This window comes from Piliocolobus tephrosceles, chromosome 6, assembly GCF_002776525.5.
Source record: "Piliocolobus tephrosceles isolate RC106 chromosome 6, ASM277652v3, whole genome shotgun sequence".
NCBI classification, from domain to species: domain Eukaryota; kingdom Metazoa; phylum Chordata; class Mammalia; order Primates; family Cercopithecidae; genus Piliocolobus; species Piliocolobus tephrosceles.
Genome location: NC_045439.1, coordinates 102121231 through 102148396, shown reverse-complemented (window position 1 = coordinate 102148396; position 27166 = coordinate 102121231). Strand labels below are relative to the sequence as shown.

The 27166-nt window shown below is 48.7% G+C and overlaps 1 protein-coding gene across 5 annotated transcripts in view; it reads right to left on the bottom strand.

Annotated features, from left to right (window-relative positions):
- The window catches only part of DAPK2 (death associated protein kinase 2), a 141225-nt gene extending 124459 nt beyond the window's left edge, over positions 1-16766 (bottom strand). For 3 of the 5 annotated variants that reach the window (XM_023185315.1, XM_023185318.1, XM_023185319.1), the window contains exons 1-2: positions 16617-16766; positions 10494-10591 (exon numbers count right to left, since the gene is read on the bottom strand). In XM_023185315.1, the coding sequence (XP_023041083.1) occupies positions 10494-10585 (92 nt within the window). In that variant the 5' untranslated portion in view covers positions 10586-10591; positions 16617-16766. Of the gene's footprint in view, positions 1-10493; positions 10592-11108; positions 11209-13583; positions 13647-16616 lie in introns of those variants that run through there. The other 2 variants (XM_023185316.2, XM_023185317.1) reach the window with 2 other exon arrangements.
- Between the last annotated feature and the right edge of the window lie 10400 nt (positions 16767-27166).

Below are 27166 nucleotides of genomic sequence, written 5' to 3'. Positions count from 1 at the left end.
CAGGCACACTGGTGGTTTCCATATCCCCCACAGAAGCACTGCCCCCCGCCCCCAGCTCTTACAGTTTCCATAATGCAGACAGAGCTCAATGAGACCTACCCTTAGGGCAAGCGATTTGCACTGTGTGCTGAGCTTCTAACTCAAGCTGTGCAATGCAGCCACTTTGTTTGAGTGGCTTTGTGCTTTGTTTTCCTAACAATGGGTGATGAAAGCACCTCCCTCTCTCATCCACAGCCTCTGTCACCCAGGGCCCCTTGTAGTCGTCAGTCCTCCTGGCAGCCCCATCCCTTCACCCTCTCCATGTGCCCTCTTGCGCAAGCCTGGGCCTCTGTTCCTTGGTTGTGGCAGAGCCCTTACCCTTGAGGTAGTTACCGGCCTCTCTCCTGGATTAGACCCTGCCCCACCCAGGGTGATAGCTTCCTCCTCTGATCTCCTGGAACGTGTTTTTGGGTTCCACTATTAGCACATGGTCTAGTACATCTCATTTCATTTGCTTAGGAGGAGAGTACTCCTGTGCCCCAACTGAGCCTTAGCTCTTCTGGGGCAAGGCCTGAGCCCTAAGTCTCCTCCCTGACACACAGTGGGTGCCCAAGAATATTTATTGTTGACTGTGATAGTGACCTACATACAGTACAGATGTGCACGTACTCATGAGCTCCTTCACACACACATATCCACACACACTCACTAACCTTTTGGAAACCACCAGCTTGTCTAGGGTGCTGCTGTGGTGGAGGAGGTTTCCTTGCTATTAACCAAGTTCATCTAGCTCTCAGTCTACAACCTGAGTAACAAGAGGTCACTTGTACCGTTTTACATTCAGCCAGCTCATAGTTCCCTATACCCCTCAGGAGGACCAGTGTAGGGAGCCCCTCTCTGACACCCCTCTTTCTAAAGTCTGCTGTATGGCTGGGCGCAATGGCTCACACCTGTAATCCCAGCACTTTGGGAGGCCGAGGCGGGCAGATCACTTGAGGTCAGGAGTTGGAAACCAGCCTGGCCAACATGGTGGAACCAGGTCTCTATTAAAAATACAAATATTAGCTGTACTTGGCAGGTGCCTATAGCCCCAGCTACTGGGGAGGCTGAGACAGGAGAATCGCTTGAACCCAGGAGGCAGAGGTTGCAGTGAGCTGAGATGATGCCACTGCACTCTAGCCTGGGTGACAGAGCAAAACTCTGTCTCCAAAAACCAAAACCAAAAGCAAAAACCAAAGTCTGTTGTGGTGTTGACAGGACCAAAGATGATGTAAATATGATACCCTTGCACCTAGATGTTGACAGGGCTGCTGCTCCCCTTACCTGCCTCTCCTGTTTGTGGCCACTCCCCAACCCTGAATTGGGCCATAGTCCTGTGACTGTAAGTCTCATGCGTTTAAGAACCTCATCAAGGCTGCAGGATGGAATCCCACCAAGGGAATTTGGTGGCCTGGTGTGGTCCTCACTGCTGCCCTATGGATATATCTGCCCTGTCTCCCTTCCTCGCCTTCCAGCCCCTTTTACTGACAAACTCTTTGACCCCCCCCCACCCCTACTCACCCTCAACCACCCTGAGCCCTGGGCCTTTACTATAATAGATGACCTCTGAAGAATCTCCTGGATTGATTATTATTAAATTATAGAATTAGGCTGAGGTGAGAAGATCGCTTGAGGCCAGGAGGTCAAGATCAGCCTGGGCAATACAGTAAGACACCCATCTCTACAAAAAAATTTAAAATTATCAAAGTCTAGGGCACGTGCCTATAGCCCTAGCTACTCAGGAAACTGAGGTGGGAGGATTGCCCCACCTCAAGCGATCTTCTCGCCTCAGCCTAATTCTATAATTTAATAAAAAATTCACTCTGTGTGACGCAGAAAATTTCAAAGAATGTCGGAAATAAAAGCCAGAAACTTCCTCTGGGCAAAGCCCAGTTCACTACCCTGGCCTGGGATTTTTGTGCCTCTCCAATCACAAACATGTCCACTTGGCATCTCCTTGATGAGGTAGGTTTGTCTTTCTTGGACCAGTTACCTAAAATTTTGGAGACTGAGTTTTTTCATCTATAAAATGGGAATAATAACTACTTCACAAGGTGTTATAAGAATTAAACACAATAATGTATGTTCAGTAATTAGAAGTAATTTCTGTGTTTTGTTTCCCACGTTGTGTTTGGGGAATCCTGGACATTCACGAATTCCAGGGTTTATGGGGGCCGTGAGCTTGCTTGGCTGAGGTTTTCTGCCTTAGATTTAAATTTAACTCAAGGCAGATCCCAGATGTTCTACAGTTAACTTATGGGTGTCTGTGGGTGTTAAGCACTTATCAAGTATAAAAGGCCTGGGCTGGACACCACAGCAGAGGAGATGGATGGATAAAAGCTGATGTACACAGGAGCCCAGCCTGGAAACCTTCAGTCCAACAGGGAGGATGACCAGGAAAACCCTATGTGTAACATGAAGTATGATCAGAGACGTGGTCCAGAATAAGAGGTAATTAAATCTGACAGAAGGGAGTGGGATAGATGGGACGGGGCATGGCCGCTTTTGTCAGAGTGACCGTGTTTGATCTGGACCTTGAAGAAAAAGTATAATTTTTCTAAAAGTGAGGAAACAGCAAAAGCAAAGATAAGTCACATACATTTTGGGGGCCTCTGGCCTCTGTCTGAGTGCTGCAGTGATATTCCAAATAGGAGAAAAGCTCTGAACCTGCTTTCAAAGAGTTGATAAACAACTGCCAGATAAGTCTCATCTCATCACTGGCTCTTATAGGGCCATTAGTGCTAATCGGCCCAGCCTCTCCAACCTGCCCCCGCTTAGCACTTGGGGGAATGTGAACTACATGCAAATGCATGTGACACAGTAGCTGCAAAGGGCAGGAGGTCTGTGGGTATGAGAAATACCCCTGCAAAGATCAGTAGGCAAGATTCAGAAATAAAAATAGGCAGGTGTGGTAGCTCATGCCTATAATCCCAGCACTTTGAGAGGCCAAAATAGGAGGACTGCTTGAGCCCAGGAGTTCAAGACCAGCCTGGGTAACATGGTAAAACCCTGTCCCTACAAAAAATTGTAAAATTAGGTGGGTGTGGTGGCTCATGCCTGTAATCCCAGCACTTTGGGAGTCTGAGGTGGGCAGATCACCTGAGGTCAGAAGTTTGAGACCAATCTGGCCAACATGGTGAAACCCCATCTCTACTAAAAATAAAAAAATTAGATAGGCATGGTTGTACACACCTGTAATCCCAGCTAGTTGGGAGGCTGAGGCATGAGAATTGCTTGAACCCAGGAGGTGGAGGTTGCAGTGAGTCAAGATGGCACCACTGTACTCCAGCCTAGAAACAGAGGGAGACTCTGTCTCAAAAAAAAAAAAAAAAATTAAATTAGCTAGTCATGGTGGCACATGCCTGTAGTCCCAGTTACTTGGAAAGCTGAGGTGGGAGGATTGCTTGAGCCCAGGAGGTCGAGGCTGCAATGAGCCATGATTGAACCACTGCACTCCAGCCTGAGTAACAGAGAGACCCCGGGCAGGGGGAGGGGGAGGGGAAGGGAAGAAAGGAAAATAGCTGCTGGGTTAACTCCCCACCTGGTGATCCACCTGCTTTGGCCTCCCAAAGTGCTGGGATTGCAGGTGTGAGCCACAGCACCCAGCCTTAAATTTATTAATTTAAAAAAACCATTCATCCAAAATAAGTCTCACAGATCTACCTGCACTGCTATAAAAACATATTCAACAGATTTCATTAAGTGAGAAAAGCAAGTTGTTGACCATTATGGTCATGTGGTCCCCTCTGTCCACACATACACTTGCTTCACTTAGAAAGGTTCTGAATGGCAATAGAAGAAAATTACCATCAAAGTCTACCTGTGAGGTATGAGACTCGGCAAGAGGGCAGAGGGAGTCTACTTTTTACTTTATACACTTCATAATTTTATGACATTCACCTTGAATAACTTTTTTTTTTTGAGACAGAGTCTGACTCTGTTGCCCAGGCTGGAGTGCAGTGGCGCTATCTCGGCTCACTGCAACATCCGCCTCCCGGGTTCACGCGATTCTCCTGCCTCAGCCTCCCGAGTAGCTGGGATTACAGGCGCAGGCCACCACGCCCGGCTAATTTTTGTATTTTTAGTAGAGACAGGGTTTCACCATGTTGTCCAGGCTGGTCTCAAACTCCTGAGCTCAGGCGATCCGCCTGCCTCGGCCTCCCAAAGTGCTGGGATTACAGGTGTGAGCCACCACCCCCGTCTCACCTTGAATAACTTCTATAATAAACAAACATCTTTTTAGTTTAAAAGGGATCATAAAGCCCCCTTGCTTCAGGGTTAGTCTTAGAAGCTCTTTTGCCAAGGGCTGAGATGAGTAAATCTAACACCTACGTTTGTTGTTTTCTATAGTGCCCTGTGTGGCTAGACTGGGCTATTGAACCCAACCTGGGAAAATTTGAACGTCACAAATTTCCTAGAGGATGTTGTTTCTTTCCCCAAAGAGGTTGTCCTGACTAAGCTGAATGTGTGGTGGCTGATCTTAACCACAGATGATCCCACTGGGAGACTCCAGGCTGGCTACCCCCTACCCCCATCAACATGACTGCCTCAGGGAATCTTTTGTCCACGTTCAGGAAGGCTGAGGCTTTAGTGCAGAGGCTCCTTTCCCCACCGAAGTCTCTCATCCCCACCCAAGGAGACTGCAGGTTGGGTGTCTGGCAGGGTGTCTTGCATACATGAGCCTCTTCTAAGTGGTAGCAATTATATGGTTGCTGTCTTCTTCAGGGCAGAGGTGACATGTGGGGTAATGGTAAGGTAAGATCCTTAAGAGAATTGGGGGCTATGGATAAAGGTTGGATGTAGATTTAAATAAGTTCTTATCTCTTTCTTTCTTTATTTTTTTTAAACCAGCACAGAAGTTAAGAAGGTTCTGCCTTTGAGTTCTACTTCCTCCAATTCTTGTTTACAACCTTAGACAAATAACCTCCCCTCTATGGGCCTCACTTTCCTCATCTATAAAATGGTAGATTTGGATTAAATTTTTGTTGAAACCCAGCTCAACAGAAACATCTTATGATTTTATGTTAATATAATGTAAGTAAAGAAAATCTGGTCCGGTGCGATGGCTCACTCCTGTAATCCCAGCACTTTGGGAGGCCGAGGCAGGCAGATCACCTAAGGTCAGGAGTTTGAGATGAACCTGGCCAACATGGTGAAACCCCGTCTCTACTAAAAGTACAAAAATTAGCCAGGCATGGTGGTGGGTGCCTGTAATCCCAGCTACTCAGGAGGCTGAGGCAGGAGAATCGCTTGAACTCGGGAGGCAGAGGTTGCAGTGAAGTGAGATCATGCGACTGCACTCCAGCCTGGGTGACAGAGTGAGGCTCCATCTCACAAAAACAAACAAACCAACCAAAAAAAAAAAAAAAAATCCATCTAAGTAAAGGAAAGTAATCAAAGGATAGGAAACAAGGAATCACTCTTCATTATATGCTGCTAACATTAAATTACTTTATATCATCGTGCATGCAGTAGTTGTTTATGCAGAAGTTCAGGAAACCATCACTGGGCCTACCTACTAGCACCCTCCCCCTGAGAAACATCACTCCTTCCCAAAGTCTGGTTCTCCTAACTTTGACCGTGCTACACTACCCTCAAGTACAAACAGAAAAGACTTCCTTCCCTTATATTCTCTCCCACTGCTCAGAAGCATTCCAATTAAGGGAAAAATGACTTTGTGTCTTGTGGGTCCTTAAGATGTGGTGGCCAGAGTCCTGGGCGAGGAGTCAGACCACCAGACCCCACCCTGGTTCTATCACCAGTTCACCACTTCTCCTGTCTGGCCTTAGCCTCATCTATAAAATGAGGAGTTGGATGAGTTTCTTTTTATGAGCCCTGCTCTAATGTTTCCCTGCTCTGCTCTACTGATTGCTACCAAGGCTGGGAGATGCCAACGTCTGCAAGCCAACGTTTCTCCAAACACTCCCAGAAACAGCAGACAACCTCCAGCATCCCAAGCGGGCTGGTGCCAAAAGTGTGAGCACAGCCAACTGCCTGCACTCAGCGCTGGAAGCTAGAAATCAGGTAAATACGCAGGGCCAGGGAGGGTCCCAGCAGAGTGCAGGATGCTTCTGCCAGGGTATCCCATTTCCACCCAAAGCTTTTCCTACAGAGATGCTCTTACTCATAGGATAAGGATAGACAAAGCCTCTAAAGGAATCAGAAACATGTGAACCAGGCCAGGGCAGGAAGTAGAGTTAAAGGTTATTTATTTTTGGGGGGATGCCGAGGCGGGCGGATCACAAGATCAAGAGATCGAGACCTTCCTGGCCAGTATGGTGAAACCCCATCTCTACTAAAAATACAAAAATTATCTGGGCGTGGTGGCACGCATCTGTAGTCCCAGCTACTCGGGAGGCTGAGGCAGGAGAATAGCTTGAACCCGGTAGGCGGAGGTTGCAGGAGGATAGGAAACAAGGAATCACTCTTCATTGTCTGCTGCTTACGTTAAATTACTTTATATCATCGTGCATGCAATAGTTGTCTATGCTGAAGTTCACGAAACCATCACTGGGCCTACCTACTAGCACCCTCCCCCTGAGATCTCACCACCGCACTCCAACCTGGCGACAGAGTGAAACTTCATCTCAAAACAAAACAAAACAAAAATACATATATATATATATATATACACACACACATATATTTACACACTGTTTTAGTTAAGGACTAATAAACAGGAAAATGCCCATATGCATGTATGTCTTCATATAAATACTCATAAAATGAACACATCTGTGAAACAGACACCCAGATCAAGAAACAGAATACAGCACCCCAGAAATCCCTTTTGTGCCCCCTTCCAGTCACTAGTCCCCAAAGGATAACCACCATTCAGACTTCTGGCACCATTGATTCCTTTTGCCCATTTTGAACTTTCACAAATGGAATAAAGCAGTACAGACCCTTCTGAGTCTGCCTTCCTTTGCTCAACATTACGTGTCTGAGCTTTATCCATTGTTACATGTAACAAACTGTTGTACATTTTCATTTTTGCATAGTTAGGACTTCGTGAAGAGCTAAAATCAATGAGAGGGCCCTGAGTCTACACTAGAGTGCTCACTGACAGCCAAGTAAGGAGGTTTACATTGAGCTCCCCAGACATCAGGATGATCCCCCTGCTCTTCTTCCTGCAGAGTCCCACGCCTTCCTCCTAGAAGGCTGCAGAGGCAGAAGATGGGGCCTTGACACTACAAACCTACTTCAAAGGCTCGATCTGGTCACTGTTGAAAGCCATAAGCTCTTGTTCATGAACACCTACCCCATGCCCAGCTCTGAGAGGGATTACCGACTCCGCATCTCATTTCATCCCCATGACCATGAGCTAGATAATGGTACTCTTTCTGTCTCACAGGTAAAAAAGCTGAGGCTCAGAGAGGGCAGATTGTCCGAATGTTGCACAGCTAGGACAGGGACCCAAACCCCAACCCATGTGACCCCAAAGGCCAAACCTCTCCACCACTCTGTGTTGGCAGGGAATTCACCAACTGGAACTGGTTCCCATGCCATCAGCCCCATGAAACACTGCTTGCCCCTGGCCCACTTTCCAAGGCCATACTGGCCTCCTGCCTGCTCCCCAGGTCCCAGGCACTTCCCCACTTCAGGGCTCATCCATGCTGCTGACTTGGCTTGTGCATTTACCCCTCAGTTCTCAAATAAGCAGTCACTTCCTCAGAGCAATCTTCTCTAACCACCCAGTTGGAACTACATCCCCCATCATTCCCTTGCAGGGCATCCTTTTCTCTCTTTTCTTAGCCCTTAACACACCTTATGGTGATTTATCCCTTAGCGTCCACTTATCTAGTGCCTTTCTCCACCAGCCTGGGGAGCATAAACTGCCAGAGGACAGGACTGTGTCTGTTTTGTTTTCCACTGCTCAGACGGTGTATGGCACACAGTAGGTCCCCAAGAATATGTTAAGTGAAGACCAGGAGGGCAGGAGAGAAGAATAGGACTGTCCCTTCAGAAGCTGAGTGGTCATCCAAAGGCAGCTCTAGTTCTAGCCTGTTCTGTGGCCCCAGACAAGACCCTTCCCCTCTCTGAGCCTCCATTTCTTCAACTGTCAAGTGAGAGTCCTGAAAGACAGGACCTCTAAAGGCTTTCTAGGTCATCTGACCTCTAGACCACAAATCCTAGGACATCTGGCCACTCCAAAGGCCCCTGGCCCCTAGTCCCTGGGCCTCATCTGCTGCTTACTCACCTTTTGCCCCATTAGCACTTTAGAAGAATAGGGGAGGTGAGAATCACCCCAAGACATCCCAGACTATGAGATGCATGGGATCTCCACACCCTGTTGCAGGTAGAGGGCCAGAAAACATGAGGTCTCTTCTGGGTCTAATAGCACATGTCCTTGATAAATGGAGTCAGGGAGAGACAAGACTAAAAGAAAACATAAATGCAATCCCCAGGAAGCTGGTTCTACTTCCTTCTTCAGAGTCCCACTCCCCACAACTTCTCAGTTTCTCTGCCCACCCAGACTCTAGTCCAATCCAAGAGTGCCCTTGTTAGCATGTGTGTAGCTGTCTCACTGCCAGGGTGGAGCTCCAGGAGGGCAGAGACTGCCTGATCTTGCTCATCTTGGTACCCACAGTACTCACACGCAGGGCATGGCCAAGTGAGGGCACTGAATCAAGCACCATTGGCAGAGCTGGCCGTGGTTTGTTGCTGAGAATGTCACCTTTCTGCTGGTGCCACCAAGGGCAGGAGAAGAACCTGAGGCAAAGAGAACCTGGCTTCCCATAAGGCAGGCTCCAGTGACCAACCCCAGCCTCTGGTCCTGTGTTCTCTTCCTATCCCTTCACCAGGCCCGAGACTGGGAGAAGTCATCCCCCTCTGGGTTCTCTGCAGTTATTTGCTCCCCCACGCACCACCCTGCCAGCCAGGATGAAATCCCTGATCTTGAATCACCTGCTGTCTCTCATTCTCTTTGGAGTGAAGCTCTTCTGGCTTTGAAGCCCTGTTTTATCTTTGAAAGTTAAAAAAAAAAGCAAGACAATTAGTCCTGACCTAGGAGTTCTATAAAGTGAAAAGAACTCCTGTTTTGCCTGTTGCATACAGTAGACACTTGTGAAAGGAAACTAAATCTTGGGGCCCCCACGTCCCTAAGCTAAAGGGAAAAGTCAAGCTGGGAACTGCTTAGGGCAAACCTGCCTCCCGTTCTATTCAAAGTCACCCCTCTGCTAACTGAGATAAATGCATATCTGATTGCCTCCTTTAGAAAGGCTGACCAGAAACTCAAACGAATGCAACCATCTGTCTCTTATCTACCTATGACCTGGAAGCTCCCTCCCCATTAGAGTCTTCCCTTTAGAGTTGGAGTTGTCCTGCCCTTCCAGACCAAACCAATGTTCATCTTGCATATTTGATTGATGTCTCATGTCTCCCTAGAAGGTATAAAACCAAACTGTGCTGTGACAACCTTGGGCACAGGTCGTCAGGACCTCCTGAGGCTGTCATGGGCGTGCATCCTCAACTTTAACAAAATAAACTTTCTAAATTAACTGACACCCGTCTCAGATTTTCCGGCTCTACACACTCTAAATTCCCATGTTTTCATGCTGCACTGTGTGTGAAGGGGTGAGGTTAGGTGCTCTGATGAGCATGTGTGAGTGTACAAATGCCAAGCTTATGGGAGAGGGCATAACAGGTGTGCAGGTGCAAAATGGACTGGTCAGAACCTTGGCTATGTCACTCACTGGCTCAGCAACTTTGGGCAACTTGCCCAAATGCTGGACCACAGTTTCCTCATCTGGAAAATGAGAGTAAAAATAATGCCTATTTCATGCACTGTCGTGAGACTCAAACTTCAGGACTGGTGTTTTGTAATCACTACACTACCACCTAAATCTTAGCAGCTGGTAGAAATGGAAGGCAAGAAAAGAGCTTCAGAAAACCTTAATTTCTATCCAAATAGTAACTATAGTACTATCAGATCTGATTTTCACCCTGGCTGTGTTCTGGGCTCAGCAAACCTGAAAATGCACCAAGTAACAAAGATCCCAGGAAAACTTCGTGACAGGGCTCGTGCGGCTGGTTACTCAACATAAATCCATTCTCAGGAGGATTACCTCACCTCCCATCCAGGTTCTGAGCTTAAAACAAAACCCTGGGAACCATGGAGAATCCCAAGTGAGACTCAGAAGAAAACCAACAAGTCAGGTCTCTATCCAGAGCCTGGGGGAACTTCATGAAAAAAGTAACAGATCAAACAAGAATCATGAAGGTTTTCCCTGCCAGCTAGATTATGCTGAAAACACAGAACTCAACAATTCTCATCCCTTTTACTGGCAAGTCATTATTTTCAGAGCAATGACTATGTGCAAAGTCACCCAGGCAGGTGAATAATCCTCAGGTTCATTTTTAAAGCTTCCCACTGGTCCTGTGGCCCTGCCTTCCAACACCAACTGACAATTGTGCTAGAAGAAGCATGACTTTGGCTCCCTCGGCATCCCCCCACCTCTTACACAGTCTCCTACCTCCCCAGCTCCTCTCCGATGTCATAAAAGTCCTCCACCTTCTGCTGCTTGAATGGCTCCATGTTTGGGCTCCTCATTGAGGCCTCAAACATACAACCCTGAAATGAGAAGAAACCTGTGGTTAGGACAGTCATCCAAATTAGCACAAGCCTAAGAGTCTAAGGCCTAAACATAATTGGCTGCAAGGGAGCTAATAATTTAGTAATAATCCACAGCCTTGGCTCCTCAGGAACTGCCCTGCTCAAGCCTTTTCTCACTTGCAGCTGATGATGTGTGGTTCTTATTTAATTTACATGAATTCAAATTTGTTAAGGAGACAGGAAAGGAGAGCTCCTCAGGTCTTCAGATCTGTTTGAAAAAGTTCAGAAAAACATCCATGGTGAACTTCAGCTATTTGTTTTCATTAAATTCAAAACTACTGCAAAAACAGTCAGCTATTATACAGTTTTATAAAAAAAAGGCCAGGCACGATGCTCACACCTGTAATCCCAGCACTTTGGGAGGCCAAGGTAGGTGGAGCACTTGAGGTCAGGAGTTCGAGACCAGCCTGGCCAACATGGTGACACTCCATCTCTACCAAAAATACATAAATTAGTCGGGTATGGTGGCACGCACCTGTAATCCCAGCTACTCGGGAGGAGGCTGAGGCATGAGAATCACTTGAACCCGGGAGGCAGAGGTAGAGTGAGCCGAGATCACGCCACTGCACTGCAGCCTGGGCAACAGAAAAAAAAAAAAAAAAACACTAGTTTTAAAGTCAGAAGTCCTAGGTACAAGTCCCAGTCTTGCTTGGGTAAGCCACCTAAGCTGCCAGAGACTCAGCTTCTTCATCTGTAAAATGGGGCTAATACTGTAAAATCAACTTCAAGTCATGAAATTATTTTGTAAACTAGAAAATGCTGTTAAAAGGTGAGATCATTATCATGATCTCAGCTCCCTCAGGGGTTGTACCACCCAACTGTGTGTCTGAACTAATCTGTAAACTCTCTCACTCATCACTCCCGAAAGAAAGATGGGCAGGAGGAGCGAGGCAAATTCCAAAAGGTGCCAGGAGTCAGGAGCCTGAGGTGCTAGTTCCAGCTTTGCCTGCAACTAGCCCTGTGATCTCCTCTCTTGTCAGAAGGGCCTCAGTGTCCTCATCTGTAAAATCGAGCCAACTCTGCCTGCCCCAGGCATCTCCTTGAAAGCCATAGGCCAACTCTGAGCCATGGGGAGCACTTACCACTCCACCAGAAAAGTCTGTCTGCATCCTCTCCTGGGATCCTTCTGCCCCAAGGGGCTTACCCATTCCTGGGACAGCCACGTGCCACTCTGGACAACACCCCAAGAGCAGGGCCCAGGGCACAGTCTGCAAATCGCAAGAATAAAACCAGCTGCCTGTGGATCTGTCTTCCAAGGGTCTTTAGCAAAGGCCTCTCAGAGCTCATTTTGGTTTGCACTGGCAGCTTTTCTGCTGACCGCCAATCAGATCCCAACCACATGTGGGCTCCATGAACCCCAAAAGACTATTTTCACCAGGCTAGGTGGAGGAACCATTCCATAAGGGCACATCTCATCAACGCCAAGTGGCTGGAGCTGTCCTAACTCTCAGGGGGTATATAGATTTCACCCTCTTTCCACCACTTTAGCTCCCTGCAAACCAGAGCTTCATTACCAAGATGCCATCTGCCTCTTTCTCTTCCATCAAGGCACACAGAACCTGAAGACCCTCAGGAGGAGCTGGCCTGGCTCGCAGGGCTTACTCTCGGGGTCACCTGCCTGTGGGTGCCCAGGCTCCCTCATGCATCCTCCATGCTTGGCCAGGGCCGGGGTAAGCATGAAAAGAGCAGGCTCCAGGAGCCCCAGTTCCAGACTAGCGTGAGTGTATGTTAGCCTTGTGACCCACAGCAGGTGGGCACCCCCTCTGGGACTCATCCCCTCACCTGTAAACAGAGTGATACTATCTATATCACATACTTCACATATCCGTGTGGGGATAAGGATATAAACTACTGTACAACTAAGAAAGATGATTATTGCTGTGATTTAACCCATGCCAGGGAGCCCTCTAGCAAGTTTGGCTTGACCATAATCAGAAGTTTGGCGCCCCCTCACCCCCAACATCCTGGCAAATCTCCCGAGATTGGCCCAGGGAGTAAAGGGAGTACTATCTACCATCTTATTTTTGCTGAAAAAACAATTTTTCCTTCCAAATAAACAATTTGGGTCAGGTCCTGTGGGGTGGGGTTACCAATTTCACACAGCTAGATGGAAGCAGGAAACTCCAAAAAAATTCTGTTGGCAGAAACCCTGAGAGTGGTCCCAGGAACAGCTAAGATCTCCCATTTGGTGAGAGGCCAGCTCCATTTGCTGAGAGTAGGATTCAAAGAAGCCCCAGTTCCCAGCAAAATGGTGAGCCTCTGCCTTGGGTTCTACATCCTGGGTGGCCGGGGCGGTGGGGGGGGGGGGGGGGGCAGGTGAGCCCCCTAGGGACAAACTAGGTCCACCAATTAGGCTTAGGTCATCTTTCCAGCCTTTGCCTCCTCCCTTACATATCCTATATTCCAGTCAAAGTTGACCTTTCCCATGCCCTTAAAACTTTCATCCCTGCTACGTCTTGGCTGAAGTGGGGCCCTTGCCAGGGCAGGCCCAGTGGGAAAGCCCTGGAGAGTGGGCAAAACTGCCCACTTCCCAAAAGACCCAGCCAAATGCTACCATCTCTGTGTGGCTCCATGATCCTTGCCCTCCCAAAAACAGATGACAATTCTCCACCTCTTCAAGTTCCCCAAGAGTGCTCTTCATACATTTTTAGGGCTTGAGTTGATCACATTCTGGCTACGTTTATGTCTAACCCAGAGGGTGAGAATAGATTCCATAGTCATCACACAGACCAGGGTTCAAATCCCAGCTCCTTCACTTACTGGCACATTGTGCTTAGCTGAGCACAGCTACCTTTTCTGAGTTTCACATTCCTTCCATGGAAAGTGAACGTAAGACAGTGTCTAGTGTTGGTGAGTATGTGCGGCAACTAGAGCTCTCAAACACTGCTGGGAGGGGTATACACTGGGACCACCACTTTGGAAAACTGTTTGGCAATTTCTTTGGACATACCTAAGAGAAACGCATGCAGATGTTTTCCCAAACGATCCATGTTAGAATGGTCACCACAATACAATTAGTAATAACTAAAAATTGGAAACAACCAAACGGTTATCAATAGAAGACTGGATAAACAAATTGAGGTACTATATACCCATACAATGGAATCATTATCCAGCAATGAGATTAACAAACTACTGCTACCTGCAACAACATGGACGAATCTCAGAAACATAATGTTAAATGGAAGTAGCCAGACACAAAAGACTGCATACTGTGTGATGCCATTTAGGGAAAATTAATGCATGGTGCTAGACGTCAGAAGAGTGGTTATCCCCTCACTTGGGATAGTTGGAAGGGGAGCTTCTGAGGCTTCAGAGTGCCGGCAATGTTGTTTCCTGATCTGGGTGGTAGTTAGACAGATATATGGGATGTAGGTTTATTTTGTATGTGGTCAAAATTTTACATAATTTTAAAAAATGAAACTAATATGAAACAAATGAGATAACCCATGTGTAATTTTTTAAATGGTCCCTGGATAATGTGAATTCCTTCCCTCCTCTTGCCCCATAAGGGCAAGAATTGTGACATTCTCACCTCCGTCCCCTGGTAGTAGGCTAGTATACAGCAGGCACTATATAAGTGTTGGCTGATTTTAACTTAGCTCCCCAGCCTCCTTTCTCAAGGCTGCTGCTCAGATGCTCATCAGGTAAAACAACTGACAGCCACTTCAAGCACTTTCCTAACACCGCTCCTAAGGAGAATTTGCATTTTACCAGTTTAGAAACAAACTAAAGGAGTGAAACTGAGGTGGAATTATTGTCACCAGCTATGACCCAGATAAGGACTCAGAGGCACAAGGACCTCTCCAGCCTCAAAAGCTGAAATCACATGGCAGAGGGCAGGGACACAGTTAGAACTTTTGGCCAGAGGCACAGGCCATCAGCTCCAGATGCTCCCAGGATGATACCCACCTTAATGCCCACATTTCTCCTGATGGAGTCCTTGGAATTCAAATTCCTGCCTACAACTCTAATACTAGGTAACACTTGAGGGGGCTACCACAGATTTCCTAGAACCCCACAGAAAGGGATCCCACAGATCATCTATTTAGGGATTTTTAGACCTGCTTCAGGATCACCAGGGTGAGAAGGGGAAGCCAGAGCAGTTCCATGTTATCCATACTACATGTTGGGGTTCTGGGTAAGAATTCACTGTGAAACAGAAGTTTGAAAACCACTGCTGTCTGTTCTAACCCACTTGTTTTTACCAGAGGAAGCTGAGATCCAGACAGGGAAGAGACTCGCTGAACATCACATGTGTGACCCACCCTACTCCTCTTCCCAGGGTTTCTTCTGTTGATTGCCACCCCAACTCCTCCAAGATGGCACCAGGGTTGGCAAAGTCAATGGCTTCCTGAGGGACAAGCTAGGAGGATGTGTCTAGGGCTGGAAGATCATCTCATAGGAAACTCTCAACACTCAGGAAGCCCTCTCCCCCACTGGCCCAGCTCACTCTGCAAAGTGAACTCTCTCAGTTCCTCACCCCACCTCATCAAGTGCAAGTGAGTGAAACGGGACCACAGCAAGAGGGCAGGCAATGGTTGGGCCAAACACACACGACTGTCTCATCACACACACACCCATTAGGAATCAGCATACTCACGCTCTGGAGAGGCTGCCAACAGAAGGGATGGGGCGCTGGCATTACAGAGCTCCTCTCTGCATTCCAGGCTTTGACCCATCATGGTCTCTGATGAGGAAGCTGGGGCCCACAGAAGGTCAGCCACCTGCCTGAGTTGACCCAAGAGAAACTTGGTCCCTCTGGCAAAGATCCAGCTCCCTTGGGAAGCCTGCTTGTTCACCCCACAGCTAACAAATCAGGAGGCCTCAGGGAGGTGGGCAGGGTGGGTGCGGGTCTCATTCCTGCCAGCCAGGAACTTACCCCAGAGGAGCAGACCTCCAGCCACATCCACACACCCCTAACTCCTCTGCCCAAGTCTCCTCAGAAGCTGCTGAATCATCAGTGGTGCCACTTGAGGTGCTCAAAAAACATCTTGGGAGATGAGTGGTTTGGGGAAGGACAGGGCTCTGAAGTTAGCTGTGAAGAGGCCAAGGCGCCAGGGCCTCTTAGGTCAACAGGACTCTCCCAGGAATACCTTCCACAGAGGCAGTTGAGAAACGCAGTGTCAGAAACCAGAGCAGCTGCCCTCCAATGGATTCCAGTGTACAAGACGTCAGGCACTGTCCCTGCATCTGCCCCCGAGGCAGCCAGTTATGGTGCCCTCTCCTCCAGTGTGCACCCGGACCTTACCATTACCTGCAGGGCTTCAACGAAGCTCACCTCTCTGGGCCCCGTTTTCTCTTTTGTAAAGTAACAATACCAGTTTCCACCGTGCAGAGTTATAGTGAGGGTTAGCCAGACCTATGCAGGCCTTGGGACCTCCGCAATGCCTGGCCCAGAGTCCTAGTCAACTGTTACCAACGCCCTCCCAAGCCCTTCCACCCCAACCTGCAGCACGCGTGCTGGCTGCCCCTCGCCCACCCTAGCTCTGCCCCAGGCCGGGGCGCCTGACGGCGGGGACCACAGCTTCATTCGGCCCCACAGGAGGCTCAGACATCTGAGCACCCTCCTCGCATCACCTCCTTGTGCCAGGCGGGAGCAGGAGGTGAGAGAGTGGGCCCAAGCTGAGAAGACTTGGCCGGGAGCTGGGCGTGCTCTGCCCGTTCCAGGGGGCCTAACTTGATGGACGTCTGTGTCCCATCTCCCTGCTGGGTGCTTGGCTCTGCCCACCGCCCCCATCCTGTCTCCCAGGTCAAAGTGCCAGGCTCGGGAGGGCGCCCCAGGGCAGCAGCGAGCAGCTCCAGCGCTCGGGTACCGGCCACAATGCCCCGGGCCACGGCGTCAGGCACTGGGGCGGCGGGCCCGGGATCTGCGAGTGAGTGCCTGGATCTGTTGGCCCCGCCAGCCCCAGCCCCGGGCGCTGCTACTGTCAGGCCGCGCGCCCCGTCCTGCCCGTCGAGCCCGCAGACAGGTGCTACTCACGGCGGGAGGCTGCTCTGCGGCGACCGCGGCGGGCACGGCGGGCACTGGGGACACGGCGGGGTGAGCTAGGCTCGGCCCTGCAGTCCTCTCCTGCCAGAGCGCCCGGCGCCCGCCCGCCGAGCAGTCGAGGAGCCGAGGGGGCGGAGCGGCCAGCCCCGTCCCAGGCGCCGGCTGGAGGCGCGCCCGACTGCCCGGGACGGGGCTCTGGGCGCCCCCTGCTGGATCCCCCTCCGGACAGCCCTGGGGCGAGAGCCCAGCTTCCCGGCCAGGTAGGGGACGCCCCACGGCTCCCAGGCTCCCGGGAGAGCGGGGAGAGTCCGTAGCAAGACCCTCTGCGCGTCCCTACCGGCTCTGCCGCGCACATGCTACGTGGTCTTGGGCAAGTCGGCTACCCTCCCCCGGCCTTATCTGGAAATCGATTTGAATGAGCTTATATGTGTAATATGGTCTAGCACAATACTCAGAAAATGGCAATTGCGTGCTCCTCTCCCCACCATACACACCGTGAGCGAGGAAGCCCCACTGAGTATGAATAGGCCGCCTCCTCCCTCCCAGCCAGCTCTGCTCCCTACACCGCAGACTCTCCTGGAAACCTCACGCCCACAGCGCATGGCAAGGTGGGGGCTGCAATGAGAAGGGCCGCTCTGCTCCTCAGTGCCTCCGACCCAGCCTGGGAGCAGCCTGCCCTAGTTTGCCCTTTGTCCTAGCATGGCTGGTGAGTGAAGCCCCCATCTCGCCATCATGCCTTCTCTAATAGAGGACTTGGGAGGGGTTCCTCCTCTCTGCCCTCTGCCAAAAAATCCCGAAGAAAAAAAGGAATGAGAGTGGAGTGGGTGAAGGGAGGAAGGAAGGGAAAACAGAACTTAAGCCAAGTTCATTAGTCTTATTTCAAAACAAGAGGCTGTTTAGAGGAAGCAAATGAGGACCCCCCAACCTCTGGAATTTCCATCCCTAAGTCACCCACCGGGCTCCTCAAAAGGGCCTTAGATTCAGTCCTACCACCAGGTTCAAAGCCCTGCCCTGCCACTCTGTATGTATGTTCTTGGTCATGGCTCTTTCTTCATCAGTGAAGTGGGAGAAATGCTCCTTCCGGTAGCTCCTAATGACGCTATGGTGGGGTTGAGATGAGATGGAGTGTGTAAGATGCACCTAGAGGACCTCTACCAGTGTGAGCACACACACACCGTTCAGCCTTTTGGACATTGGGACAAATACAGATGGATCCCGCCCTCCAGCTGAGCAGTGCCTCCGCGTCCAGGACATCCTTGAGAAAGAGTTGTTTATAAACTTCACAATAATCCAGAACAGTGCAGTCAGCGAGCCTCCTCTCCTAAGAGCACCATGATATATAGAGTAATATCCAAGACCAGAGGTGGCTTCTGACATCGATGGACCTAGGGGAAGGACACCCACTGGTGAAGTTTCACCAACATGGGGAGTCCCCCACTAAACTATCCCTAAACACCTCTTCCTCCATTTCCATTTATCTGTCCCTGATGACAAACCATTACCAGCCTTGGTGGCACACGACTACAATTTCACTATGTTCATGCATTCTGAGGGACAGAAGTTCAGACAGCACAGTGTGTATGGCTTATTTCTGCTGTGCAGTGTCTGGGATTTCAACTGGGAACACCTGAATAGCTGGGGGCTGAAATCCTCTGGAGGTGTCTCCATTCCCATATCCACCTGGGCTGTGATGAATCCAAGCCTGGGCTCAGCTGACCCTGCTGATCACCTACATGTGGCCTCTTCATCGCTTTCCTTTGAGTCTCATGCTTAATACCTCATTTTCAGCAGCAGCAGCCCCTTGCATGAGTCAAAAGAAACATTCTTGGATTTAGCAATTGACAAAGTTAGTCAGAGTCCATTGCAGCTGGAAGGGTCATTGTCAATTGACCCATCCAGCCTGGCCACTTTTCAGATGAGGAAACTGAGGCTCGGAGAAGGGAAGTGACTTGCCCAACATCACACAGCTGATGAGAGACAGAGCTAGGATTAGAACCAGGCCTCCTCCAGATTCTGTCTGGTGCCCCTTCCACTGTACCTGCCAAAATGCAATTACCTAGGAAGGTACCATCTGGAGATGCATCTTATGCTTGAGGTTGGGTGAGTTCATCAGACCCTTACCTGAGGACAGCGACAGGGCACTGAACATAGGACCAAGGTGGACATCAGCAGAAAAGGGGAGGCCCCAAGACAGTGGCAATGAAGACACAAACTCCAGAATGAAGCCAGAGGCAGTCCAGGTATTAAGAACTAAGAATTGTCCAACCCAGCTCCAGTCCCTGCATGGTTCCCATGGCTGACCAAATCGAGTGTAAATGCCTTACCCTGGCATTTAAGGTTCCAACCCTGATTTTCGTGCCATGTATGCACATTCTCTTCCCTCCTCTGCATGTATATCCAGATTTTTGCCAGGTTGGATTATTGGCTGTTCCTGCCTCCATGCTTTTGTTTATTTCCACTACCACTCATCCCATTCTACAAAATCTTATCTATCCTCTAAGGGCCTTCTAAAGTATCATGTCTTCCACAGAAACTTCCCTGGTCTGCCCTCTAAATACCTCTCTCCTTTGAACCCCACCACTCTTGGTTGGTAACCTTCTTGTCATCTTCCTTCCTCTATTTTAATTAGTGTCTACTACTCTTTTTCTCAAGGGCAAGTACAATTTCTTGTCCATCTTTGAACCCATACAGTGCTTGATATCCCAAACCCAGTAAAGGTTTCTTAAACTGAATTAAGGAAGGTAAATATCACAAGATAAGGAGCCACAGCTGTCTTGTTTTCTATTGTCCCCTAAGAGCACCCAAGCACCTGGCACTTAGTAGATGCGCAATAATCTTCAAGCGCTTCCCTTCTTGGGGGATGTCATTATCCTCTTTTACAGATGATGTAACTGAGGCTTGGGAAAGTTGATTTGCCCAAACTCATCCAATTTGTAAGTGACTGAGCTGTGACGTGAATCTTGCCTACTGGTCTCCAAAGCTGTTCCCTCGCCTGCCTTCCCTCAAGTGAAACTTCCAAGATTTCTAAAACAGTGTTAATATGGGACTTTTCAGCCCAGGCAGTACATCAGAATAACTGTGAATAACATGGGGTGTTTCAAATCCCCCATGCTCAGACTGCACCCTACATCAATTACATCAGAACCTCTGAGGATGGGTTCTGGGTATCAGTTTTTGTTAAACTCCCCACGTGATTCCCAGTGCACAGGTTGAGACCCAGATCCAGTCTGTTCATGTCACAGAGACCTGGGGAAATTCTCAACCCCTCAATGGCAAACGCATCTGAGTACCTGCTTTGTACAAGACATTCCAAGGGACTGTGAGATGGTAGAGTCACAGGAACTGTGCTTCCCAGGAATGAAAATACAAGCCCGTAGATAAAGATGTAACCATGACAGGCAGCAAAGGGCACTAGTCATGGTGATATCCTAAAGCATACTTTGGTGACTGGCACGTTTACAGTGCCTAAAAACCTCCTGACAAGGGGGCAAAGTGGGGATTAAGATGCTGCATGTGTTGGCCATGGCAGATGGCACCTGGGCTGGCTTACAGCATGTGTAATGTGAGGGCTAAATGCAGAGACTCTGATGCCAGACTGCCTGGGTCCACACTCAGGCATCCCAGTATGTAGCTTACGTACCATGTGGTCTGGGGCAGGCTACTTGATCTCTCTGTGCCTCATTATCCCCACAGGTCAAATGGAGCTTATAGTAGGATTTATCTCTTGGGCTGCTGTGAGCGTGCAGTTACTTTTCAATTAGATCAGTGTCTGGCACTTGGTAAAGTGCTCAATGATTGTTATTATTCCCTAAATGTCTGGCAGTAAGCTCCCCTGGGGAGGATATGGATCTTATTCATCTCTGCGTCCCATCCCACCTCTAGCCGGGCCCAGAGAATTGCCAAATGCAGTCTGAAATGCAGTCTTCTTGACAACGGGTCCAGCCCTGACTCTTAGGCTCTCCGCCAAGGGAGTGCACAGGTGATTCCTCCCCAGCGGACTTGCCTACTGGGTGGAAGGCCAGCAGGAAGCTTCTTCCTCCCAAACTGACCTGGTGGCCTGGCTTCGCAGCCCTTCCCAGCCATGCCCTCCCTGCCCTAGATGGGAGGTGTGGAGCAGGCTTGGCTTGGCAACCCTTCCTGCTTCCCCCCGACCCCTGGGCCCACTGGTTCTTGCAGCCAGAGGCAGCTGCTTCAACCTCCAGCCTTGCTGGACTCAGCACCACAGGGATGGGACAGGGAAGGGGAGGAGAGAAGAGAGGAAGGAGGTGGGGGATGGGAGGCCTTGCCTGTCTCTAGAGAATCTGGGGGATGGGGATTTCCTGGACATGTGTACACACTCATTCACTCTGCAAACATTCAATAGGACCTCCTGGGGTTACGTGCTGGAGCAGGGTCAAATAAAGACCCAATGCCGTGAAAGGTCAGATCTACTCCAGAAGGAGCCTCCAGAGAAAAGGGAGGCTTGAGTCAAGCTTGAAAGAAGAGTAGAGATCACCTGGAGGACCAGAAAAGTCCATAGTGGGGCAAGGGAGGCAGGGCACATGGGGTATGAGCAGCTGTGCAGGTAAAGGGCTGCGGGTATGAAACCACTTGTCATTTATCGCCCCTATTTCCACCTAAGCCAGCACAGGGGCCACACTATGGGATCATGACCCATGCATATGCCATTGCCTTCTATTCGGGACAGAGGCTGGTGACATATTGTGTGGCCAGGACCCCTCAAACTATGCCCACCTTTAGGGCTACAAAGTCCAATCACCTACTTCTTTAGGCTCAGAAATTAGACAGGCCTATTTGTATTCCTGCTCATCTACTTTCTGAGCCTCCGTTATCTCATCAATAAAGTGGGAATAATTACGTCTTTTTTTCAGGGCTGATGTGAGGACCAACCTCACAAACACTGTGGCAGATGTTTGAGAGAGCACTGGCTTAGCACCATAGGAAAGGTTTGAGAGAGAGAGAGAGAGAACTGGCACAAATGTCAACCTCCCTCCCAAACCAGATGCTTCTGTCCCTCAAGACAAGTTGGTCACGTGTGCCCTATCTTTCCAGCCATGTTGTTCCTGCCTCTGTCTCTGAAATGCTTTCTTCTGTTCTCCTTTATCTATCCAAGGTTCAGCTCAATTCCAACTTCATTCATTCTTCAAACCTTTCTCGGTGCCCTTTGGCCAGACTCTGGGCTGGGCCCTGAGAGAAATGAGACACTGGCTCTGCCCTGCAGGAACTCAGAGCCAAGCAGAGGAAATACCCTGGGAACAAAACGCCTGGAATCCTGTGTTCTGAGACCAGATCAGGGGCTGGGCAGATCCCAGAGGGAGCCCAGATGTGGGAGGGGTGGACCCTGAGTGCCTGGAAGGTGGGTGGGGGGCAGGGAGACTCCTCAGAGGAAAGGACCTCTTCCTAGATCTCATTAGTTAAGAGTTCACAGCCATATCTGCTGAGCTGAAGATAAGATTTCACCTTTCTGCGTTTGCTAATGTGTCCCCTGAGTGACCCCTCTCCCCCTCCCCACTGTGCCAGGGATGTAGTTGGAGTCCTCTGGGGCCTTTGGTGGATCCATGCAGGAAGGATGGGTAGGACAGCGAGCGACTCCTTCCACACCTGCGCCTGAGCCCTGACCTCTGTGTGGGCTGGTCCTCCCACCTGGGCCCTACTCTGCCTGGGTCCCTGTTCTGCCCTCCCTGACCTGCATGGTGACTCCATCTCAGCTGAGCCTAGGTCCTGACCCAGTTATGAACAGCTGCATCCAGGAAAACGAAGGCACAGGAGGCCAAGTTCAACCATCTACAGTGGCCTCTGCCCCAAACAGGACTAGGCCCTGTTCTGCCCCCTCCAGATCTGCTCTCCAAGATAAAGGACTCCAGGCTCCCTCAGCCCTTCTCTTTCATGAGATTTTTTTGGGCTCTCAGCCTTAGTTTCCAACACTCCAACTACATAAAATATTTTCATCCTTCCACCCAGATCAAATCAAAATTTGTAGAGAATTTATCATGAGCCAAGGCACTGTGCTGTTTTCTAATTATCTCACTTAACCCTCAAGCTGAATGCATTTTTGAGACCAATATGAATTGTTTTAAGTTATATAGATGGGGAAACAGATGCAATCAAAGAGCACAGTGGGTATTTACATTGAGTTTTGCTGCCCAATTTCCAATCCCGCTTCCTATCTGGGAGGAAACGACTATGGTGGCTGTTTAAGTGGATATAATGCACCATCCCTCACCATCAAAGTGGAAGAAAGGCCAGGCATGGTGGCACTTTGGGAGGCCAAGACAGGCAGATTGCTTGCACGTAGGATGTCAAGACCAGACTGGGCGACACAGCAAAACCCCGTCTCTATAAAAGAAAATACAAAAATTATCCAGGCCTGGTGGCATACTGAGGCAGTGGGATCGCTTAAGCCTGGAAGGTCGAGGCTGCAGTGAGCTAAGATTGCTTCACTGCACTCCAGCCTGGGTGACGGAGCGGCAACACCCTGTCTCTAAAAAAAAAAAGTTGAAGGAAGGAAATCTTCCTTCCTCATGTCCATGAGACTTAGGCATGGCCAATCAGATACTTCTGCCCAGCACTTTGAATCCCAAATAAGTAATGCCAAGATGTTCACAGTGGGGTCAGCAGCAGTCGAGGCCTCCTGGAGAGATTGTTCCAGCCTCGAGCCCCTTTGGTTCCTGCTGCTCCGGCTTCATTGATGCTGTGTACCTCTTGCCCTCCAGCACATCTTTTATGCTGAGTTGGCAAGAACCTTAATGATACTGGGAGACACAAGAATGTGCTCAATGCTGAAGGGCCAGGAACCATACATCTTCTTTCACATCCAGAGTAATCCACCTCATCACAGAGCTTCCAACACAGGAGAAAGCTGGAGAGAATTCCCAGGCTCCTGGGGAAGGGAAGCCTGGCACACAGCAGGGCTAGAGAGCAATCAGACCTGACAGCCCAGGGGCACAGCAGGCTCCAGGGGCAATGTCTCCAAGAAAAAAGTGAACCTCATACCTCAGGTAATCTGTTTTCACCTACTGAGTGGCGCTCTTTGAGAGGAAAGTTGGGGATGAATTTATTTTAAGTACATAGAAAAATTAAATGAATAAATAACAAAGTGATTATTATTTCTAGAAAAAAACAAAAAGGTGCGTAAGGAAATGTCATCATTTTACACTATGGCTCAGCTTTGAGTGGTGAATAATGTTTACATGTCATCATAATGTGAACAATAGATTTTTGTCTTGTCTCAATAGAGAGAAGGATGGGGTTGGGGAAAAGTATAAGAATTAAGTGGCCAGGCACGGTGGCTCACACCTGTCATCCCAGCACTTTGGGAGGCCGAGGCAGGTGGATCATGAGGTCAGGAGTTCGAGACCAGCCTGGCCAATAGAGTGAAACCCCGTCTCTACTAAAAATAGAAAAATTAGCTGCGCATGGTGCGCCTGTAGTCCCAGCTACTCAGAAGGCTGAGGCAGAAGAATCGTTTGAACCCAGGAGGCAAAGGATGCAGTGAGCTGAGATCACACCACTGCGCTCCAGCTTGGGTGACAGAGTGAGAGTCTGTCGCAAAAAAAAAAAAAATAATAATTAAGTCCTCGTCTTTCATAATAGGAAGTCAATAGATACATAAAATTGAAAAGTCATGAAGCAGTATTATAATGTTTCTTGGAAATAAAAGTTTTCAGCATTGAAACTGGTGGTCTTGGGGCTCAAGTGTGGAACAAGATGGGCAGGGGATAATGATTCTTAGATATAAGACTTATAAAGTTTTTGCTCTTTAAAACAATATAAATATGTTACTTGGATAAAAAAATAAAAGATAAAAAATGGGTAGGATCAGATTGATTTTTTTAAAAGAAAATAAAAATCACAACTCAAGATATCAGAGTTGAGCCAGGCGCGGTAGCTCACGCCTATAATCCTAGCCCCTTGGGAGGTCGAGGAAGGCAGATCACCTGGGGTCAGGAGTTCGAGACCAGCCTGGCCAACATGGTGAAACCCAGTCTCTACTAAAAATACAAAAAAAATTATCCAGGCATGGAGGTGTGTACCTGTAATCCCAGCTACTCCGGAGGCTGAGGCAGGAGAATCACTTGAATGTGGGAGGCGGAGGTTCAGTGTGCCAAAATTGCACCACTGCACTCCAGTCTAAGCAACAGAGCAAGACTCCATCTCAAAAAAAAAAAAAGATATCAGAGTTAATAATCTTCGTAGTCACTAATAATAATTGAGCATTTACTGTACACAAAACACTGCATTATTATAATCCCCACTTTACAGATGATATCTAGTGAGACTCAGGTAGTTAACACATAAAGAGACGGGATTTAAACCTAGGCAGTCTGACTTAGAGCCCCAATGACAGAATACGCTGAAGCTCCAAATTCTGCATTAAACATTAGGAAGAGCAGAAGACCAGGACTGGGCGGTGACCATCAGAATAATGCATGAATTGCATGAATTGCACAGCAGGGTCAGTAGGCTCCTCTCCCTTGTTTCCACCTAACAGTGGCTAGAGGATACAGCTTTGGATTTGGGGAAAAGCTGAGTGAGAATAACTCCATGAAGGGAAGAACAACTTGACTAGGGAAACAAATAGGGCGGCTGTAAGAGCCACAGGGAAAAGCAGCACAGAGGTAACTCCAGCCCTCCGTGAGGGACAGAGCGGGAAAAGACAAAGACAGCTTCGTCTAGAAGGGAGATACACCACAGGGCACCTTACTCAGAGTAAAGCTCTACTTTTTTGGCAGTTTGTCCCCAACCTGTGTGCTTCCCACCCAGCCCCCAACAAGAAAGCTAGTCTAACATGCTCAATCCACTCCCAACCCACTTACGCAGTTTGTAAACTGGGAAATAAAGAAGTCTCAAGCCAGGTGCAATGGCTCATGCCTGTAATCCCAGCACTTTGGGAATCTAAGGTGGGAGCATTGCTTGAGCCTAAGAGTGCAAGACCAGCCTGGGAAACATAGTGAGACCCTGTGTTTAGTAAAGATTTAAAAAACAAATTAGTTGGGCATAGTGGCATATGCCTGTAGTCCCAGCTACTCAGGAAGTTGAGGCAGGAGGATTGCTTGAGCCTGGGAGGTCAAGACTGCAGTGAGGCATGACTGCGCTACTGCACTCCGGCCTGGGCAATTCAGCAAGACCCTGTCGCAAAATAATTAAATAATTAATTTTAAAACATCAAAAAATAAAGAAAAGAAGTCTACTCGAACATAACAAAAAGATGAAAAATACTGACAAAATTTTTCAAGCAAGGACAATATATCTAGGAAGTCTAGTATTTGTTTAAAATGAATACTAGGAGAGAAGAGAGAAAATTGAAAGAAAGAAATAGCAAAAAATATACCAAGAGTAAATTGTCTTTAGCTAAAAAAAAAAAAAAAAAGATAAAAATCTTCAGATTAAAGGACCCCACCAATTGCCAAGTATGGTTAAAACGGGTTAAACCATGCCTATACCAAGGCACATTATGTTGACGTTTCAGAATTCCAAGAATGTAGAAAAAAACAAGAATTAAGAGGGGAAAAGTCGCTTGATCCCAGGAGTTCAGCCTGGGATCAGCCTGGCTAACACGGTTAACCAGCCTGGCTAACACGGTGAAACCCCGTCTCTACTAAAAAATACAAAAAACTAGCCGGGCGAGGTGGCGGGTGTCTGTGGTCCCAGCTACTTGGGAGGCTGAGGCAGGAGAATGGCGTAAACCTGGGAGGCGGAGCTTGCACTGAGCTGAGATCTGGCCACTGCACTCCAGCCTGGGCGACAGAGCGAGACTCCGTCTCAAAAAAAAAAAAAAAAGAAAGAAAGAAATGTGAATCTTCAATAGGCCCTGAAGGAGATGCATATCTACAAAAATTTGAGACCGAATGTGTAATTGGTTATAGAGAAAATATTATATTGTATATATAAAATCATAAAATGAGTCATTTATTGGTTTTTTATTTTTTAGAATCACCCTATGAGCACAAGGGATTGACTAGTTTATAGGCACACATCAAAATGTCATCTTATTCATCTTGACAATGAAAAAAATGTATAGCAAATTTGGGAAGTGGAAAGGAAAAAAGCAATAGAAGGAAGGGAATTTGCTCCAGCTTATGTTATTTTAAGTTTTTTTTTTTTTTTTTTTTTTTTTGAGACGGAGTCTCGCTCTGCCGCCCAGGCTGGAGTGCAGTGGCCAGATCTCAGCTCACTGCAAGCTCCGCCTCCCGGCTTTACGCCATTCTCCTGCCTCAGCCTCCCGAGTAGCTGGGACTACAGGCGCCCGCCACCTCGCCCGGCTAGTTTTTTGTATTTTTTAGTAGAGACGGGGTTTCACCAGGTTAGCCAGGCTGGTCTCGATTTCCTGACCTCGTGATCCGCCCATCTCGGCCTCCCAAAGTGTTGGGATTACAGGCTTGAGCCACCGTGCCCGGCCTGTTTTAAGTTATTAATGGTAGCCAGGTGTGGTGGCGTGCCTGTAGCCCCAGCTACTTGGAAGGCTGAGGTGAGAGGATCATTTCAGCCCAGGAGGTGGAGGTCGCAGTGAGCCGAGATCATGCCACTGCACTCCAGCCTGG